Source organism: Mauremys mutica, chromosome 1 (assembly GCF_020497125.1).
Source record: "Mauremys mutica isolate MM-2020 ecotype Southern chromosome 1, ASM2049712v1, whole genome shotgun sequence".
Taxonomy (NCBI): domain Eukaryota; kingdom Metazoa; phylum Chordata; order Testudines; family Geoemydidae; genus Mauremys; species Mauremys mutica.
In genome coordinates, this window is record NC_059072.1 from 138,779,107 (window position 1) to 138,799,754 (window position 20,648).

Here is a 20,648-nt window from a genome sequence, read left to right on the forward strand (position 1 = left end):
AGGGCCCGTGCTTTGAGAGAACTCTGCGTCCATGGCCTCATCACTCTCGTCACCGCGCTGCTGTCGCCTCCTCGCCTGCTTTTGAAGTTTCTGGTGCTGCACATACTGCAGGATAATGTGAGTGGTGTTTACAGTGCTCATAACTGCTGTAGTGATCTGAGCGGGCTCCATGCTTGCCGTGGTATGTCGTCTGCACGGGTAACCGAGGAAAAAAGGCAAGAAACGATTGTTTGCTGTTGTTTTATGGAGGAAGGGGGGCCTGACGACATGTACCCAAAACCAGCCACAACAATGTTTTTGCCCCATCAGGCACTGGGAGCTCAACAAAGAATTCCAATGAGCGGTGGAGACTGCGGGAATGTGGGATAGCTACCCAAAGTTGACACTAGCCCCGGTACTGTGGCCGCACTCTGCCAACTTAATGCTTTTAGTGGTGACACACACAATTAACTGTATAAAATCGATTTCTAAAAAATCGACTTCTATAAAGTCGACATACTCTTATCCCCCTTCAGTCTCCTAAGATCACTATGCCATATTAAAAAGACATTAGGAAGATTGTATTTTTCTCCTTTCAAAAGTAAATTTTTGTATTTCTGTCTCTTTATATGACTCCTGGCCCTGCTGAATGCAGATGATTGGAAGCGCCTTCTCTCACCATTTGTATTTCTAATCTATCCTTCTACAGATGAAGTGACCCAACTGAATGCAGGATTTGTGATAAAGGAAAGACAGACATTTCTGTAAAATAGCGATGTCCTCTGGATGCGTTCTGGTATTGATTTCACTGAGGGTTCATCAAGAGAACATTTCTGTCTTTTCCCACTGGTCAGTTCTCAGCTCAGCATCGATTTTAAACTACATTTGTAGATTGTCATGGAAATAAACATGTGAACATGATCAGTTTTACTGGAGTTTTACGTAACAACTCAGTGATTTGTTACTTGTTGTAGCTTTATTGGTTCAGTGGAAATCCAGATTCTTATTAACCGTCCTCTTGTCATTATTTTCTATAGAATTAATTTCTAGTCCTAGCAGAAATATTCATCCTCTGCATTTATTGCTAATCTTGAAATCTTTTCACAGTTTGTTTAATTTCAGGTATGAATTACTCAGGGATAATTTTTGCATTTATCTCCTTGGACTCAATAAAAGTTTCAAATCTGAATTCACTTCAGGAACAACAATGTTGCTCATCTCTGAATGTCTCTACTTGGTTTCTCACTTTTACCACATGCCTGATGTGTAAACCCACCCAGCTATACCCAAAGGTGGCCTTCCCTTGTCTCTTGGTTTGTTTAATCTCAGCCTCTCCTTGTGGTGAGCCCTGGAAACTGCACAAATCATCTGGCAAGAAAACCATCCACTAAGGGGAAGACTTTCAGAAAGTATTTAATATGAAAAAGTCACAAAGTCAAGCAGAAGAAATTATAGACATAAAAAAGCAGGAAACTTCCACCCCCTCCAAACAATGGGAAATTATACAAAGAAAGCTTATGAACCTTTTCCCACTCACTCTTGTATTTCCTGCAACTTCACACAAATCCTACAAAAACACCTGCTTTGTCTATCTACCAGGCAGAAACTTTCTCTGGGCATCATTTCTGAGAGAAAGAGTTGAAGCGTTTGCATCTTCACAGGGTTATTTTGTCCAGTCAAATTGTTATGATATTGAACCCCCAGAGTCACCATGTCCCACATCATCATAACTTGTGTCTCCAGGAGGCAGGGACGGGGTTTCCTTCTCCATACCAGAGACAACTTCACTCCTTAGCGAATGCCGACTCCAACCTGAAAACAGCAAGGGGGAGACGTACAGTCAGTGGATCCATTCTATGGTTATGTGTGGCTGCAGAGCAAGGTGGAGTGCACTTTACAGCAGTGGTTCTCAAACTTCTTTGATTGTGGCCCCTTTCCATGTATCCGTAGTAGCTGACACCTCCCCTCCCCGCCACACAAGTAAATGTACCAATTTAAAAAAAAAATCAACATGCAACTTTCACTAAATATGAAAAGCAGTAGGGCATAGAGTCAAAAGAGCCATTTAAGTATATAGCTCTCCAGCCACCCAGCTCAAAGGCAGCACTGCCGCCAGCAGCAGCGGAGACGTAACAGCAGCAACACCGGACCATGACATCCTTACTTCTGTGCGGCTGCCGGTGGCAGTGCTGCTGTCAAGGTGTCACCCCCACTCTGAATTTTACTGTACAGATGTGGGGACCTGCATGAGATAACCCCTAAGATCATTTACCAGCTTAGGTTAAAACCTGGTACTCCTCTGCCACCACCAAATGATTTAAACAATAAACAGGGAAAGGACCATTTGGAGTTTCTCTTCCCCCAAAATATCTCCATCCCAAGTTCCTAGACTGGAGAGATTTCTTCACCAATTCTCTGGTGAACACCAATCCAAAAACCCTTGGATCTTAAAACAAGGAAAAATTAATCAGGTTTTAAAAAGAAAACTTTTAATTAAAGAAAAAGGGTGAAAGGGATACCTCTGTGAGATTAGCATGCAAGGAAATGTCACAGACAACAAATTTAAAACACAGAGGATGTCCCTCTGGCAGGGGCGGCTCTAGACATTTCGCCGCCTCAAGCACGGCGGCATGCCGCGGGGGGCGCTCTGCCGGTCGCCGGGAAGGCTGCCTGCCTGCGGAGGGTCTGCTGGTCCCGCGGCTCTGGTGGACCTCCCGCAGGCATGCCTGCGGAGGGTCCGCTGGTCCCGCGACTCCACCGAAGCCACAGGACCAGCGGACCCTCCGCAGGCATGCCGCCGAAGGCAGCCTGCCTGCCGCCCTCCTGGCGACCGGCAGAGCGCCCCCCACGGCATGCCGCCCCAAGCACACGCTTGGTGTGCTGAGGCCTGGAGCCGCCCCTGCCCTCTGGGCAAAACCTTACTTACACAAATTTGATTCTCCCTCTTATGCAAAAAGAAGTCACAAAAGAAAAGAAAAGAAATCTAAGAGAATTCTTCTCTAATACTCACTACTTTTAAGAAATATTAGCTGGTGGAATCCTGGATCTTTCCACATCGGCACAAACTTACTGAACAGACAAAAGACTGATTTCCCTCCTCCCTCTTTTTTATATTTTATCTTTTTATTGGTCCTTTTGGTCAGGTGTCAGCTAGGTTATGTCAGCTTCTTAACCCTTTAGAGGTAAAAGAAGAGTTAACCCTTAACTGTCTGTTTATGACAGCTGCTTTCAAAACTGGGTACCCGGACAGAGCCAACGCTCTCTGCTCTGGTTTCTCATGTTGCCCCAGAAAATATTCTGTGCTGCCCAATCTGAGAACCTCTGTTCTACAGTACAGATGGGAATCGTTCCCCCTTCAGTCTTGGGTCTATGACAACTTCTAATCCGTCATCTCTATACATAGTCTGGAGAGTAAAACCTTTGGTTTCCAGACCAGGTAAAGATGCCAAGTTCCAGCTGTAGCTACTTGTCACTCCATGTACAAAACCCAAGCACTTACCAGCAAGGAGTGCTTGGTTAAGAACATCATAACTTTCACTCTGCCCAGCAATGAACATTAGCACGTTATTCTTATCAGTACTAATCAATGCACATTTCATCACCACTGAACCTCCTCTGGGGTGGCTGATGTTGTCTCTGCTCATGACACAATGGGGAAGAGAGGATTGGCCAAGGACAATGGGCAAAGCCAATTCCAGATTTTACAAGATGTGTAATGGGCTCTTTAACACCGGTGCAGCAGTAACAGGACATTGGTGTATAAGATTCTGCCCAAAAGATACATGCACAGTGAATGGGTGGGAATCGAGCACATCCAGGGTGTGGCAGCAACACAAGATTTGGAACCTAGAGGCAGAAGGATCCCAGGTACCTTGCTGGTTTGACCACGAAGTACCACCCAGCAGGGACCCTGTTGTTCCTCTCTCCATGGCAGGCACTGAAGCCTCTGCTTTGAGGGAATGGAGAGATGAGGGAAGGAGAGATTGCCTCACAGGCATTGGCTTGGCCAGGGCTATTCTCTTGCTGCGTACTCCACATTTCCAGCCCTCCCATTCTGCAGAAACAGTGTGAAGTGCAAAAAGATCTCCACGCACCTGTCTGTGAATCCCTGTCATTCGCTCCAGTGCCTTTCTCATTATTCTGCCCCAAATGAGGGTCACCTTCAGTGTCAGACACTTCTCTGGCATCATCATAGCCATCCCCTGGGACATCTCCAGGCAGGGCAGAGGCATCTGACGTGAAGATGTGAAGTAATTAAGAGAATATTCACAGCGAAGATAGAAATAAACTACAAGCTGCAGATGCGCCAGACTCATTGGTCCCTGGGGCTCTCTCAGCCCTTCCACTCTCAGGGATGTAAGACAAGCCCTGCTCTGGAACCCTGAGACTGAGGGGATTTACAGATCAGATTGATTTGATACATTTCAGTACCTGGTTGAGTGGATCCTAGAGCTCCTAGATGACGAGGGGAAGGGGGAGTTCTGGAAAGAGGTGACTGGAATCTAGTTCAGAGGGATCGTTCCACAAGGCATTTGGTTACAATAATTACAAATGTAAATGACTTGGAATTGTCCAGAGGTTGTCTCCGGCTTCCTAAACTTGACATTATTTTTAAAATGTCTTTTCAATGCGTTCTCCTGATAAAGTATAAGAGGGGTAGCCATGTTAGTCTGGATCTGTAAAAGCAGCCATGTTAGTCTGGATCTGTGGCACCTTATAGACTAACAGACGTATTGGAGCATGAGCCTTAGCGGGTGAATACCCACTTCGTGGGGTGCATGTTGTGGAAATTTCCAGGGGCATTTCCATACCTGCCCCTGGAAATTTCCACTACATGCATCCGACGAAGTGCCCCTGGAAATTTCCACTACATGCATCCGACGAAGTGGGTATTCACCCGCTAAGGCTCATGCTCCAATACGTCTGTTAGTCTATAAGGTGCCACAGGACTCTTTTTTGCTTTCTCCTGGTAAAGTTTACCCCATAAACTGCCATCAGTCTCCAATGTACTAACACCAATGGGAGCTGAGCCAGCTAATAAGGGTGGGACATGGGCCCTCGGGTGTAAAATCTCTATGTCCCGCCCACCCCCCTTTCACAGTGTGTCTGACACAGCTGTATATAAGCTGCCATAGTTGCATGCCAGGAAAGGCTGGCAGGGAACATTACTGCTATGTAAAGGTCTCTGCTTTGATGCATTATGTTTACAAATAGTGAGTAACCCTAGTGCTCATGGCAGTGTGGGTCACAGGTCAGTGACCTGAGCCAAGTACAGCATGGACAGCTCATGAGCAAACTGCTCCTTCAGTCTCTGCAATGGGCCTCTGTCATGGCCTAGGACATCACACGCTTCCCTACCCCTGGGCCTCCACAGAGCTCTTGTAATGCACCTGGTCAGTGCCCCCAGCGTTACGCCAATAGACAATACTGGTGGGTGAACTTTGTGGTATTCTTAACAAACCACTATTGTTCCTACTGGGAAATACAATTAGTTTTTCGTCAGGGTGATGTTACTTCCAGGAGTCGGAGTCACTACTCACCTCGGCCGTCTGGAGTCTGGGGGACGTCGTTCAAGGCAGGCTCCTCCACGTTATCATAATCCAACTGAGACCCCCTTGGGGAAGCTCCCTCTGGAACAGCAAACACCACACTCAGCCCCTGGCACCAGCAGTGTCTCTTCAGCGCAGGTGGTGCTTATAACTAGAGTTGTTTATCATGGCACATGAGAGGGAAGTCGCAGGGGGCCCATGGTGAGAGGGCACAAGTTAGAGAACTACAGTAAAACAGGAGTCCCAGAAATAACTAGGGGCCAGTCCTGTCCCTGCAGAATCCAACAGCAGCTCTTGTATGTGTTTCAGTGGGAGCAGGATCTGGGCTTGTGCTGAGATAACAGGTTGGGACACAGGCCTGGCAAGGCCAGAGATGGTCTCTGAATCCAGCTGATCTCCTGTCTCACTGGGGAGGAGAAACCTCCCCGCTGCAGGAATTAAAGCTCATGCTGGGAGGTCACTGTTCTGATCCTTTGTGAGCTCCTGCTCTCCACTAGCCTCTCAGGCAGCCCAGGGCTCAGCTTGGCAGCACTCCATCTTCTCAGCAGAACTGGCTCATCTGCTCAGTGTCTCCTCCCCCAGCCACAGGCTAAACTCCCAAAGGGCCCAAATTCATGGACTCCCTTGAGAGCATCTGGGGTAGAAAGGCTGCCCTGTTTACAGTTAGGCCAGGTCTACACTACGCGTTTAAACCAGTTTTAGGAGCGTTAAACCGATTCAATGCCACACCCGTCCACACTAAGAGGCCCTTTATATCGATATAAAGGGCTCTTTAAACCGGTTTCTGTACTCCTCCCCAACGAGAGGAGTAGCACTAATATCGGTATTGCCATATCGGATTAGGGTTAATGTGGCCGCAAATTGACGGTATTGGCCTCCGGGAGCTATCCCACAGTGCACCACTGACCGCTCTGGACAGCAATCAGAACTCGGATGCAGTGGCCAGGTAGACAGGAAAAGCCCCGCGAACTTTTGAATATCATTTCCTGTTTGCCCAGCGTGGAGCTCCGATCAGCACGGGTGGCGATGCAGTCCCAAATCCAAATCCAAAAAGAGCTCCAGCATGGACCGTAGGGATGTGATCGCTGTATGGGCAGGCAAATCTGTTCTATCAGAGCTCCGTTACAGAAGACAAAATTCCAAAGCATTTTTAAAAAATCTCCAGACAGAGGCCACAGCAGGGACTCAGCAAGCTGCTGCGTGACAAACGTAACGGAAAGCCGAAGAATCAAATGGACGCTCATGGAGAGAGGGAGGGGGGACTGAGGACTCAAGCTATCCCACAGTTCCTGCAGTCTCCGAAAAGCATTTGCATTCTTGGCTGAGCTCCAAATGGCTGTAGTGTCAAATACATTGTCCGTGGTGGTTCAGGGCACAGCTTGTCAATTTACCTCCCCCCCACCCACCCCCAGAAGGAAAAGGGAAAAAAATCCTCTCTTGACTCTTTTAAATGTCACCCTATGTTTACTGAATGCTGCTGATAGACGCGATGCTGCAGCAGTCAATGGCCGCATCCTTGCCCCCACTCATGGGTGGCTGATGGTACAATATGGCTGATATCCATCCTCATCATCAGCCTTATGGCAGATGGTGCAGTGCAAAAGGACTGGTATCTGTCATCATCAGCCCGAGAGTGCTCCTGGCTGGCCTCCGGTGAGGTCGGCCGGGGGCGCCTGGGTAAAAAACTCCTGATCATTCCTGGTAGATGGTGTAGTATGACTGGTAACCGTCTTCATCATAGCAACAGGGGGCTGAGCTCCATCAGCCCCCGCCCTTCATGTGTAAAGAAAAGATTCTGTTCTGCCTGGACTATCATAGCAGCGGGATGCTGGGCTCCTCTCCCCCACACTGCTTAATGTCCTGTCTGGACTATCATAGCAGCTGGAGGCTGCCTTCCCCTCATATCTCACTAACAAGTCACTGTTTCTTATTCCTGCATTCTTTATTACTTCATCACACAAATGGGGGGACACTGCAACAGTAGCCCAGGAAGGCTGGGGGAGGAGGAAATCAACAGGTGGGGTTGTTGCAGGGGCACCCCCTGTGAATGGCATACAGCTCATCATTTCTGTGGGATCTGACACGGAGCGGTTGTGCTCTCTGGTTCTCTGATACACTGGTTCTCTAGTACACTAGCCCCATATTCTAGGCAGGACTGATTCTATTTTTAGATACCGTAAAGGAGGAATTGACTCAAGGAATCATTCCCATTTTTGTTTTTTGTGCCCCCGGCCAATCTCAGCCAGGGGCACCTATGACAGCAGCAGATGGTGCAGCACAAAAGGACTGGTAACCGTCATTTCATTTACAATGGCATGGTAGATGGTAGATGGTATAGTACGGCTGATAACCATCTCTGCTATCATGCAAAAGCAAATGAATGCTGCTGTGTAGTGCTGCTGAATCGCCTCTGTCAGCGGCATCTAGTACACATACGGTGACAGTGACAAGAGGCAAAAAAGGCTCCATGGTTGCCATGATATGGCGTCTGCCAGGGCAATCCAGGCAAAAAGGGCGTGAAATGATTGTCTGCCGTTGCTTCCCCGGAGGAAGAAATGACTGACGACATTTAGCCAGAACCACCCGCGACAATGATTTTTGCCCCATCAGGCACTGTTGCCCCATCAGGCACTGGGATTTCAACCCAGAATTCCAAGGGGCGGGGGAGACTGCGGGAACTATGGGATAGCTACGGAATAGCTACCCACAGCGCAACGCTCCAGAAATCGACGCTAGCCACGGACCGTGGACGCACACCACCGATTTAATGTGCTTAGTGTGGCCGCGTGCACTCGATTTTATACAATCTGTTTTACAAAACCGGTTTATGTAAATTCGGAATAATCCTGTAGTGTAGACGTACCCTTAGAGATGGGCCCAAGCCAGGAAGTTCAGATCCAGGATTTTGCTTTAGACTGTTATAGTGACAGGTGCCAGCCCCAAAACTGAAATCCAGAGTTAGGGTCAGAATCTGCAAATTCCCTTCCCCTAAAATTCTGGTGGGTTCAGATCAGTGAGTTGGGCTGAGCCCATCTGTAATTATAATATAGGATAATATTCCCCCCACCTCTCAGAGATGAGAGAGGAGCCCTGCTGGGCACTGATGCCTTCCACCCAAAGACACTGACCCATCTCCGCCAGCTCTTCACCTGGGGAGGTCACTGGGAGCCACTCCCAGGGGTGTGTACTCAGGAGATGGGCACATGTTCCCATCCTGAGATTCTGGCAGAAATCCTGTTCAATGGGATTAGAATCATAGAATCATAGAATCTCAGGGTTGGAAGGGACCTCAGGAGGTCATCTAGTCCAACCCCCTGCTCAAAGCAGGACCAAACCCAACTAAATCATCCCAGCCAGGGCTTTGTCAAGCCTGACCTTAAAAACCTCTAAGGAAGGAGATTCCACCACCTCCCTAGGTAACCCATTCCAGTTCTTCACCACCCTACTAGTGAAAAAGTTTTTCCTAATATCCAGCCTAAACCTCCCCCTCTGCAACTTGAGACCATTACTCCTTGTTCTGTCATCTTCTACCACTGAGAACAGTCTAGATCCATCCACTTTGGAACCCCCTTTCAGGTAGTTGAAAGCAGCTATCAAATCCCCCCTCAATCTTCTCTTCTGCAGACTAGACAATCCCAGTTCCCTCAGCCTCTCCTCATAAATCATGTGCTCTAGCCCCCTAATCATTTTTGTTGCCCTCCGCTGGACTCTCTCCAATTTATCCACATCCTTCTTGTAGGGTGGGGCCCAAAACTGGACACAGTACTCCAAATGAGGCCTCACCAGTGCTGAGTAGAGGTGAATGATCACATCCCTCGATCTGCTGGAAATGCCCCTACTTATACAACCCAAAATGCCATTAGCCTTCTTGGCAACAAGGGCACACTGTTGACTCATATTCAGCTTTTCGTCCACCGTAACCCCTAGGTCCTTTTCTGCAGAACTGCTGCCCAGCCATTCGGTCCCTAGTCTGTAGCAGTGCATGGGATTCTTCCGTCCTAAGTGTAGGACTCTGCACTTGTCCTTGTTGAACCTCATCATATTTCTTTTGGCCCAATCCTCTAATTTGTCTAGGTCCCTCTGTATCCTATCCCTACCCTCCAGCCTATCAACCACTCCTCCCAGTTTAGTGTCATCTGCAAACTTGCTAAGGGTGCAGTCCTGACTGTGTAAAATGGGAACCATGTGATGGGAAATGGCTGCGATTGCAGAAAGTGTCATAGAAATTCTGTTCTCTGCCCAGATTTGGGTCTCTTGGCCTGAGTCTGCCCCTCCCCCATTACCTTGTTCTGATCCAGGATCATTTTCCCCCTCGCTGTCCCCGGTGTAATAATGCAGCTTCGCCACTGAGTCATCTGAATAGGAGACTGGAGAGACGAGAACCAGAAATTCATCAGTGAGAACAGCAGAACTGTGGGACTGGGAACACATTTGGGGCCTGGAGCGGGATTTCTGGTCTCAGTCTATTCCTTCTTCTGCAGGACATGGTGACTCACAGCAACTCTGAGCAGTGAGAGGCTGACACAGACTCCCCAAGAGAAATCTCCATGTCACTCTGGTAAATGTGACTGAGGGGATGCTACAATCTGACCTGAAATATTCTTGGGTGAGTGAAGGGCACGTCTCTGGCTGCTGGTCCAGGGAAGTTCCATAATGGTCCTGGCCTCCTCAGCCACATAGGGGACTCCTCCTTCTTCAGGGATATACCCACCTCCCCCATGAATCAGTCAATCAGCTCTCCATGGTGTTTCCCGATTAGGCCAAGATAGGCCCAGAGCAGAGTCTGTGATTCACTGTAACCATTTTGTCAGTGGTGTTGGGGGATGCCCTGAGCATGTTCCCAGAGCCCCACCACAGCACAGCCCTTGGGCAGGATGTTCCCATCAGACATTGAGACAAAAAAGCAGAATGGATAAAAGGGCCATGACTCAAACTCATGAGGCTCTCCTGGGCTGATCTCTCTGCTGAGGGGCAGGAGGGAGCCAACCCAGCTGACCAGTGGCTATGGTGGGAGGTGGGCACAGAACATCCCCTGCTCAAAAGCTCCAGAGAATTTTCAAATGATAGTTTAGCCTGGCCCCAGTTATTCGCTTTCTTGACCCCTCGTTACAGTCCAAAGCTGAAAGACGGACATAGTGACATTAACTGTTCCTAGAACAGGGACACTCAGTGTATGGTGGGAAGGAAGCCCATCTCCCTCAGTCTACATGAGTAACTGCTGCTCTCACCACAGACCCAGTTCCCACAGCTAGAGCTTGGAAAAAAACAAACAAACCCCAAACCCAAACAAAAACAAACAAACAAACAAAAAACAGATGGTTTGGTTCTCGGCTATTGGGGAAGGGGAAAGCAAAAAACCAACAACAAAACCCAACAACATTGTTTTGAGTTGAGCCAAAAATTACTTTTTTTTTCTTTTTTTTGGCAAATTGAAAAGTAAAATAAATAGTTTAATATTCAATGAAAAGATTTGGTGTTCTTTTGGGCATTAGTCAATTTTTGTTTGTTTGTTTTTATAGATAAAATTAAAGGAAATTTCTAATGGAAAAATACTATTAAATTGAAAAAAAAACAAAATGTTTTCTTTAGAAACTGTTGAAATGAAATGAATTGTTCTGCGCGTATTTGGAACAAATGGGTGAAATTAACAGGAATTTGTGAAATGTTTTGGTGTGTCTGAACCCGCATTTTTCATCAAACATTTTGTAATGAAGACTTGTGCCCAGCGCCAATGAGAAGCTCACAGGGCTGAAGCTGCAGTGATTTCACTCTGGGCCAGGACCTCATAGGGAAAGAGCATTAGATAGCTGCTCCCTGTTAAGAGTGACAGGTTTCAGAGTAGCAGCCGTGTTAGTCTGTATCAGCAAAAAGAACAGGAGTACTTGTGGCACCTTAGAGACTAACAAATTTATTTGGGCATCTGATGAAGTGGGTTTTAGCCCACAAAAGCTTATGCCCAAGTAAATTTGTTAGTCTCTAAGGAGCTACAAGTACTCCTGTTCTTTTTGTTAAGAGTGAGACACACAGACCTGAGCGACTGAACATCTCCTGCTTCTCTCTCATCAGGTTATAATCAATCTCCTCGTACACGGCGTCAGAGAAGGGATCCAAGGGTCTTCTGGAGCCTGAAAACAAAGGGCAGGGTTTGCACAGGGTCATTGAAACCAGAGATGGGAAACACTATGGGATCATCCAGCCCCTCCTCCTGGGCCCAGTGTGAGCCTGAAGCTACAGCACATTCCCAGTGCTGGAATTGAAATGAGCCAGGGGACAAGCTTTCTTTGCACAACAGCCCTTTGATGATGGTTCCCAGGGCTAGTTCGCTGTCCGGAAGCTTCCTCACATTCATCTTAAATGTTCCCTTTTTAATCTCATCCCATTATTCCTGGCTATTGACCTTTGGAGCAGCTTAAATAATTCTTCCCCCACACTGGTGTTTATCTGCAAAATGATTATAACACTTTTTTTCCCATTGAGTTAAAGGCCAGATGGGACCATTAGAACATCTAGTCTGATCTCCTGTATAACACGGGCCACTGCATTTCACCCACATACCCCTAGGTTTGAGCCCAAAGATGCATTTAGACTAAAGCATTTCAGTCCTCAGAAGAATAAGCTCTTGTGTGCCACAGGCAGAAGACAGGAATGACTAAGGTACCACCAATATCCCAGGCCCCAGCAATGGCAGGGAACTGATGAGATGAGAGATGCCTAGATAATACTGGCAGGTGATTCATGGTCCATGGTTCAGAGGAAAATGAAAATCCCCCAAGGTCCCTTTTTGCCAATCTGACCTGGGGGAAAATTCCTTCCTGACCCCAAATCTGCCAATTGGCGTGACCCTGAGCATGTGGAAAAGACAAACCAGCCAGATATCTTAGAAACAGGTTTCTCTATAGCACCTCAGAGGACTGGTCCAGCCCATCCAGTGTCACAGCTCCATTTGTAGCTGATGCCTGATGCTTCAGAGGAGGGCAAGAAACAAAACACAAATATGGGGACTTCCCAGAATTCCTTCCTGACCCCTGTGGGTGACCGGCTGAAGCCCTGAAGCATGAGATCCGACTATGGGCATTGTCTTACTGGAAAGTTGTGAATGTTACATGTATGTTGATGGCAATCCCATTCTCCATCTTCTTGCCAAGGAGCTGGTAGCTAATGTTTGTATCGTGTGCTATAAATGTAAAATCCCCTACTAGTGCTAGGTTTGAGTATAATACAGTATAATGCTCCTTTCCCGCATTTCTCCCTCCTAAGATTGTCTTTTCTACTGTATCACTCTCTTCAAAACTATTTACCAGAACTCAATTTTTATATACTTTTTTCCTGACAATATTTCCAATTTCTCTAGGTGCCTTTTCCATGATGTCTCTCCTTGTGATATTCGGAACCCCTCCATGGGATAGATTTAGGGTGACCAGATGTCCTGATTGTATAGGGACAGTCCCGATTTTGGGGTCTTTTTCTTATATAGGCTCCTATTACCACCCACCCCCTGTCCCGATTTTTCACATTTGCTGTCTGGTCACCCTAGATAGATTGTGCAACCCCAGGCAGGGGCGACTCTAGGCACCAGCAAAGCAAGCAGCTGCTTGGGGAAGACCATTTGCAGGGGCGGCAGCTGGCAGGGATCCAGCCTGGGAGCTGAGAACCAACAGAGGGCCCTGGGAACTGTAGTTCCTTGGTTAGCTCCCTGCCTATAGAGCCAGCCCCGGAGCAGGGAAAGAACTACATTTCCCAGCATTCCCTTGGCCACTATCAACAGGAAGGGAGGGGGAGGGAGTATGGTAGCTAAAACTTCATGATGCAGCTTGCTGTGAATGGAGAGCTCACTGCTAGAGCAGGGTGACCCTGTGAATGGGGAACAAGTGTGCCCAAGGAGTAGAAGGCTTTGGCCCAGATATCCCCTTCAGAAAACATCCCCAGACTGGATTAGGGATACTGGTGTGACCTCACCTTGCAGCCCCCAAAGAAGGAATTCGGTGGACTAAATGGACAATGCACCTCTCTATCTGAATCATAGAATCATAGAATATCAGGGTTGGAAGGGACCTCAGGAGGTCATCTAGTCCAACCCCCTGCTCAAAGCAGGACCAATTCCCAACTAAATCATCCCAGCCAGGGCTTTGTCAAGCCTGACCTTAAAAACCTCTAAGGAAGGAGATTCCACCACCTCCCTAGGTAACCCATTCCAGTGCTTCACCACCCTCTTAGTGAAAAAGTTTTTCCTAATATCCAACCTAAACCTCCCCCACTGCAACTTGAGACCATTACTCCTTGTTCTGTCATCTTCTACCACTGAGAACAGTCTAGATCCATCCACTTTGGAACCCCCTTTCAGGTAGTTGAAAGCAGCTATCAAATCCCCCCTCAATCTTCTCTTCTGCAGACTAGACAATCCCAGTTCCCTCAGCCTCTCCTCATAAATCATGTGCTCTAGCCCCCTAATCATTTTTGTTGCCCTCCGCTGGACTCTCTCCAATTTATCCACATCCTTCTTGTAGTGTGGGGCCCAAAACTGGACACAGTACTCCAGATGAGGCCTCACCAATGTCGAATAGAGGGGAATGATCACGTCCCTCGATCTGCTGGCAATGCCCCTACTTATACAGTCCAAAATGCCATTAGCCTTCTTGGCAACAAGGGCACACTGTTGACTCATATTCAGCTTTTTGTCCACCGTAACCCCTAGGTCTTTTTCTGCAGAACTGCTGCCCAGCCATTCGGTCCCTAGTCTGTAACAGTGAATGGGATTCTTCTGTCCTCAGTGCAGGACTCTGCACTTGTCCTTGTTGAACCTCATCAGGTTTTTTTTGGCCCAGTCCTCTAATTTGTCTACGTCCCTCTGTATCCTATCCCTACCCTCCAGCGTATCTACCACTCCTCCCAGTTTAGTGTCATCTGCAAACTTGCTGAGAGTGCAGTCCACACCACCCTCCAGATCATTAATGAAGATATTGAACAAAACTGGCCCCAGGACCAATCCTTGGGGCACTCTGCTTGATGGAGCCATTGATCACTACCCGTTGAGCCTGACGATCTAGCCAGCTTTCTATCCACCTTATAGTCCATTCATCCAGCCCATACTTCCTTAACTTGCTGGCAAGAATACTGTGGGAGACCGTATCAAAAGCTTTGCTAAAGTCAAGGAATAACACATCCACTGCTTTCCCCTCATCCACAGACCCAGTTATCTCCTCATAGAAAGCAATTAGGTTAGTCAGGCATGACTTTCCCTTGCTGAATCCATGCTGACTGTTCTGATCACTTTCCTCTCCTCTAAGTGCTTCAGAATTGATTCTCTGAGGACCTGCTTCATGATTTTTCCAGGGACTGAGGTGAGACTGACTGGCCTGTAATTCCCCAGATCCTCCTTCTTCCCTTTTTTAAAGATGGGCACTACAGTAGCCTTTTTCCAATCATCCAGGACCTCCCCGTTCACCATGAGTTTTCAAAGATAATGGTCAATGGCTCTGCAATCACATCCGCCAACTCTTTTAGCACCCTTGGATGCAGCACATCCCTCCCCATGGACTTGTTCTTGTCCAGTTTTCCTAAATAGTCCCGAAACACTTCTTTCTCCACAGAGGGCTGGTCACTTCCTCCCCATACTGTGCTGCCCAGTGCAGCAGTATGGAAGCTGATCTTGTTTGTGAAGACAGAGGCAAAAAAAGCACTGAGTACATTAGCTTTTTCCACATCCTCTGTCACTAGGTTGCCTCCCTCATTCAGTAAGGGGCCCACACTTTCCTTGACTTTCTTCTTGTTGCTAACATACCTGAAGAAACCCTTCTTGTTACTCTTAACATCTCTTGCTAGCTGCAACTCCAAGTGTGATTTGGCCTTCCTGATTTCACTCCTGCATGCCCGAGCAATATTTTTATACTCCTCCTTGGTCATTTGTCCAATCTTCCACTTCTTGTAAGCTTCTTTTTTGCATTTAAGATTAGCAAGGATTTCACTGTTAAGCCAAGCTGGTAGCCTGCCATATTCACTATTCTTTCTACACATCAGGATGTTTTTTTCCTGCAACCTCAATAAGGATTCTTTAAAATACATCCAGCTCTCCTGGACTCCTTTCCCCCTCATGTTATTTTTCCCAGGGGATCCTGCCCATCAGTTCCCTGAGGGAGTCAAAGTCTGCTTTTCTGAAGTCCAGGGTCCGTATTCTGCTGCTCTCCTTTCTTCCTTGTGTCAGGATCCTGAACTCGACCATCTCATGGTCACTGCCTCTCAGGTTCCCATCCACTTTTGCTTCCCCTACTAACTCTTCTCTGTTTGTGAGCAGGAGGTCAAGGAGAGCTCTGCCCCTAGTTGGTTCCTTCAGCACTTGCACCAGGAAATTGTCCCCTACACTTTCCTAAAACTTCCTGGATTGTCTGTGCACTGCTGTATTGCTTTCCCAGCAGATATCAGGGTGATTAAAATCTCCCATGAGAACCAGGGCCTGCGATCTAGTAACTTCTGCTAGTTGCCGGAAGAAAACCTCGTCCACCTCATCCCCTTCATCTGGTGGTCTATAGCAAGCCTAGCAAGGGAGATAGAAGCCCATTTTCAACAGCCTTTTTTTTTTAAGTTTTATTTGTTTAAAAGGAAGAGAGTGATATTACATTGGCAAATTCCCTATAAAAACAAAGAGTGGAACAAAAGAATAATAAAGGCACCTTGACTTTTCCTCATTTATGGAGGACAGTCTTATAATATGCATCCAGATATGTTCCAATCACACAAGCTGAAAATTGTTCCACTTTACTACAGTTCTGTAACCATATGGGAACCAATCCTGTCTGTGTTCTGTGCACATCCAAAATTCCTGCTGAATGACCTGCCCTGGGAGCAAGTTATCAGTGACCCAGGGCTGGGGTGGAAGGAGGGTGCAGATAGGGAAAGGGGGCGGAGAGCCCAAGGCAGGAGTGGCAGGGGGTGCAGGTGGAGGGGGCTGGGGAAGGAGGGGGTGTGTAGGTAGGGGGGCACTGCTGGGGTGGCAGGGGGGAGCCCAGAGCTGGGGCAGCACAGGGTGTGTGGTGGAGAGCCTAGGGCTGGGGTGGCAGGGGGCGGCAGGGAGTGTGGGTGGGGGAGAGAGCCCAGGGCTGGGGCTGAAGGGGGGGTGTGGGTCGGAGGGAGAGCCCAGAGCTGGGACGGCAGGGGGGGCGCGGGTGGGGGAGAGAGCCCAGGGCTGGGGCAGCAGGGGGTGCAGGTGCGGGGGAGAGCCCAGACCTGGGGCGGCACAGGGTGTGTGTGGGGGAGAGCTCAGGTCTGGGTTGGCAGGGGGTGTGGGTCGGGGGCGGGAGAACCCAGGGCTGGGATGGCAGGGGGGTGATGGTCGGGGGAGGCCCAGAGCTGGGGCGGCAGGGGTGTGCAGGTGCGGGGGAGAGCCCAGGGCTCGGGCAGCAGGGGCTGGGGGGCAATCCCAGGTCTGGGGTGGGGGGCAGCCAATTTTTTTTTTGCTTGAGGAGGCAAAAAACCTAGAGCCGGCCCTGACCCCAGGCGGTATCTTTGGGAATCACTGTATTAAATCTATGAATGGTTTATGTTCTACTGCATGTGGGAGGGTTACCACAGCTCCTCCAGGAAGAAAAAACTGTGTGTGTGAGAGTGGCGGGGGCGGGGGGAGGGTTGATTAAGGTGAACCAATGAGATTGTAACAACTCCAGAAAGGTAACAGCCTTTAGGGTGGTTTACACAGACTGGTTCAAACTGGGTTACCAGAGACCATGAGACAAAGAAAGATTTCTGATATGAAAGGCTGAGTTTAAACAGACTCAGGGCCTTCATTTTGATTCAGCAAATGGGCAGGACCTTCTGTCCACGGGGATCCCAACACTGAATAGTTGGAGGGACGTTGGTCTACCAGGCTTCCCATGAGGAAGACGGGTGAATTCTGGTGTGTTCAGCAGGTGTGGAGGAATTTTTATTGTTTTTAAAGTGTTCCTTGTGATAGTTTCTTCCTACTAACAAGGTGTAGTCTGCTGAGAGAGAGCTGGGTAGTGACTTGTAACTGCTGGCAATACACTGCTCATAGCCCTTGGGGAGAACGCACAGCATGGGGGCTGGCCTGTGGGCAGACTGGTTTGCTGGGGGTTTCACAGTGGAAGGCAGGGGGCTGTGGAGCATTAAAAACCCCAGGCCACAAGGAGGTGGGACAGGAGGTTCCCACTCAGAGACAGGTGATGGCTGAAGCCTGAGTAGGCACTTCTGGAGTTGATCACGGGAGGGTGGGGGGATATAGATGTAGCTTCTCTGAAACTGTAAAGGTCCCTAGCTAGTATCATCTGGGCTCTTCCAGTAACGAAATATTAAATGAGAGAGGAGTTAGGTGCCCTCGGCCACCCCACCCAGCCCGGTATCACCTCTCACCCTGACACCCCGCAGCCCCCCTGCTATTGCAGAGGCATTGCACACAGTGACACCAAACAGGACCCACCTCTGCGCTGTGCCCTGGCACTTCGCACCTGCGCCCCCAGGATGATTAAGACCAGGCAGAGCAGGGCCCCCAGGATAATGCAGATGACCACAGGCACCGTGACTCTCCCACTGTCAGTCTGAGGGCGACGCGGGGGAGCTGGACGGAAATGAACATACAAAAGGGAGAGATTATCCTGTGAGAGTCGAGGTGTGCGGGGAGGGACAGGGAGCTCCCCAGTCACTCATTGCACGGCCCAGGACAGCAGGGTAATGGACTGGGACAATCTATGTGCCATGGGGGCAGCTCACAGGCTGCTGTTTAAATCATGGGCCCCTGCTCTGTCAGCTGGAGCCAGCAGACAGGCATCCTCTGGATCAGCAGCGCCTGCAGCTCCCACCCAGGTGTCATTTGCCCTCAGATTTCACAGGCTATGGAAAGGAGCTCCTTCCCTCAGGCTGCAGCTTGCAGCTCATCCTCTGTGACCCAGCACCAGGGAAATTTAACCCTTGATGGGAAGAGGGGGATGCTTTAAGTGGGGTATTTGGAGAATCTGTCCTCTCTGTCAGACCTGCAAAGGGAAAGGGAGGAGAGTTGGAGCCTGGAACGAGGGGGAGGTGACGTGTTTATTCCTGGGGGGAACCTCACCACTGAGAGTCCCTGGTTGTCTCCAGCTGTCACCTCCACAAGCTCCATCAGAGCAGCACAGGGATGCAGGGGCTATGTGGGCTGATGCCTGAGCCAATCTGACCCCACAAAAGTCCCACCCCACAGCATCCATGATGCTCCTGCACACAGGAGATGGGAGGGCCTGGTCTGGGACCAAAGGGATGGGGGCGTGGACTGATCCATCCTCCTCCCTGAAAATTACAGCATGTAGCAGAAACATCTCCCGTCACTCACCTGAGCAATTCACAGCAGCATCTTCCTTATGACCACAGTTGCTCTCACCCCAGGGCTTGGCAGGACAGTCCCAGAGAGATGACTCTGTCCCTCGGCAATTCAATTTCTCCACCCAGATGGGACCAGTCCCCTCGCCAAATGCAGCCTCGACCAGGGCAGATAAAGCAGATCCACAGCCCAGTTGTTTACACACAACATTAGCATCCGCCATGTCCCAGGAATCATCACAGACTGTTCCCCAGGAGCCTCGGTACCAAACCTCCACTCTGCCCAAGCATCTGTTCTCTCCTCCCACGACACGTAACTTCTCCTGGTCTGGAATTGAAGAAACCTCACATGTTACTGGGACAGCTGGGAAAGTCCTTAGCGACCAAGAGTGAAACAGTGAGAAGCAGAGATACCTGTGCAGCTTGGAGAGTTCGGGCATTCGGCAAACAGGATCTGAGTTGGTTTTGCTTTTTTTCCTATGGAGAGAAAAAGCCGAGGTGAATGCACTGGGCTGTGCGTGTGATGTGGGAGTAGAATTTATCTGTATTTTAAACCCATAATTTCAGCACTGTATGAACTGAAATGTGAACTCTGGGTTATTTAATACCTAATTAATTTGCTCCAGGCCAACTTGCACCCAGAATTGTGGGGGATTCCAGTCTCGACCCAAACTGCACAGCCTGGGCCCATCTCTGATTGTTCATCCAAAAAGGATTAATAACCATAGAGCTGCCTAATGATGGTCTCTAGGGAGAGGCTTTTCTTTGCTCTCACACTACCTTAGCGCACTGTGTAACACCGGTCTCGTTTATAATTAATTGATTAACTTCCATGTTTGTTGTTAATCAGAGAAATGCTTATTCATATAAAAGTCTGTGAAAATATATTTGTATCTTGTGTTGAGAATTTAAATCTACCTACACTGAGGTGTGAACAACAGGTAGTTTCAGAATTACCAGCGCAAGAAATATGGGTCTCTTCTGCTCGGTTTTCACATGACTTTGGATTCCAGGGCTCTGATGGGCACTGCCAGAGGGAGCTATGCTGCTCACTGCATATAACCTGGTCCAGCCACGTGAGACCAGAACCTGCTCCATATTCAAAGTCGCTTGCAATCTGCCCTCCATTCCCACAGTTCAGCTGTTTGCAGACAATTGCTGCGGTGACTCTAGACATCTGATTGGAGCAAACACTGCCCCACGTCCCATTGTAGAAAACCTCCAGCCGTCCAGCACAGTCACTGTCGCTCACCAGCCTCAGATCTGTGAATTCTAGAAGGAAATGCACAAAAAGGGAATTAAAATCATCTGATTCTGAAATGAACTGGGGTGTGACGAGTGAAATCCCAGCGATTGCAAACAATCCTGTGCATCATTTTGCAGGAGCAACTGCTAGAGAACCACTCCAAGAATGAGAGATTCTTTTACACATCACAGGCCCCCTAGAAATACAGTGGGCATCTCTGGAAGGCCACCACTTACCAGCAGCTACATACAGATTGTAACAGATAAAGGCCAGGAAGGATCATGACATTGGCAGGCCAGATGCCAGCTCTTGCCCAGGCTGCAGGCATTAGCTGAGAACTGACAATCTCGTAGCTGGAGATCAGGCCAGGTCACCTGTATGTTAGCTTTGCTCAAAACAGGTATTAGTCTTGTAAGAATGTATTTAGTGTTTAGACTCTATGAAATGGTGGTTAGTTGCTGCAGGCATTAATCTCACTTGTAATGGCTGTGGTCCATGCTACAAGAAAATATGTAAGTTTTGCCTTATAAGTGTGAAAATGTTTGCTCTCAACTTGTGAGCTCAGGCACGGGAATCATCTT

General features: G+C 48.6%; 1 protein-coding gene across 1 annotated transcript in view; it reads right to left on the minus strand.

Moving 5' to 3' along the window:
* Positions 1–1,309: 1,309 nt before the first annotated feature.
* LOC123355764 (antigen WC1.1-like) overlaps positions 1,310–20,648 on the minus strand; it is a 69,262-nt gene continuing 49,923 nt past the window's right edge. Inside the window, exons 6-15 of the mRNA XM_044998420.1 lie at positions 19,779–20,093; positions 19,236–19,298; positions 18,835–19,149; positions 18,472–18,502; positions 17,953–18,095; positions 11,558–11,653; positions 9,812–9,895; positions 5,520–5,609; positions 4,074–4,211; positions 1,310–1,791 (exon numbers count right to left, since the gene is read on the minus strand). Coding sequence (XP_044854355.1) covers positions 1,664–1,791; positions 4,074–4,211; positions 5,520–5,609; positions 9,812–9,895; positions 11,558–11,653; positions 17,953–18,095; positions 18,472–18,502; positions 18,835–19,149; positions 19,236–19,298; positions 19,779–20,093 — 1,403 coding nt within the window. The 3' untranslated portion in view covers positions 1,310–1,663. The remainder of the gene's footprint in view (positions 1,792–4,073; positions 4,212–5,519; positions 5,610–9,811; positions 9,896–11,557; positions 11,654–17,952; positions 18,096–18,471; positions 18,503–18,834; positions 19,150–19,235; positions 19,299–19,778; positions 20,094–20,648) is intronic.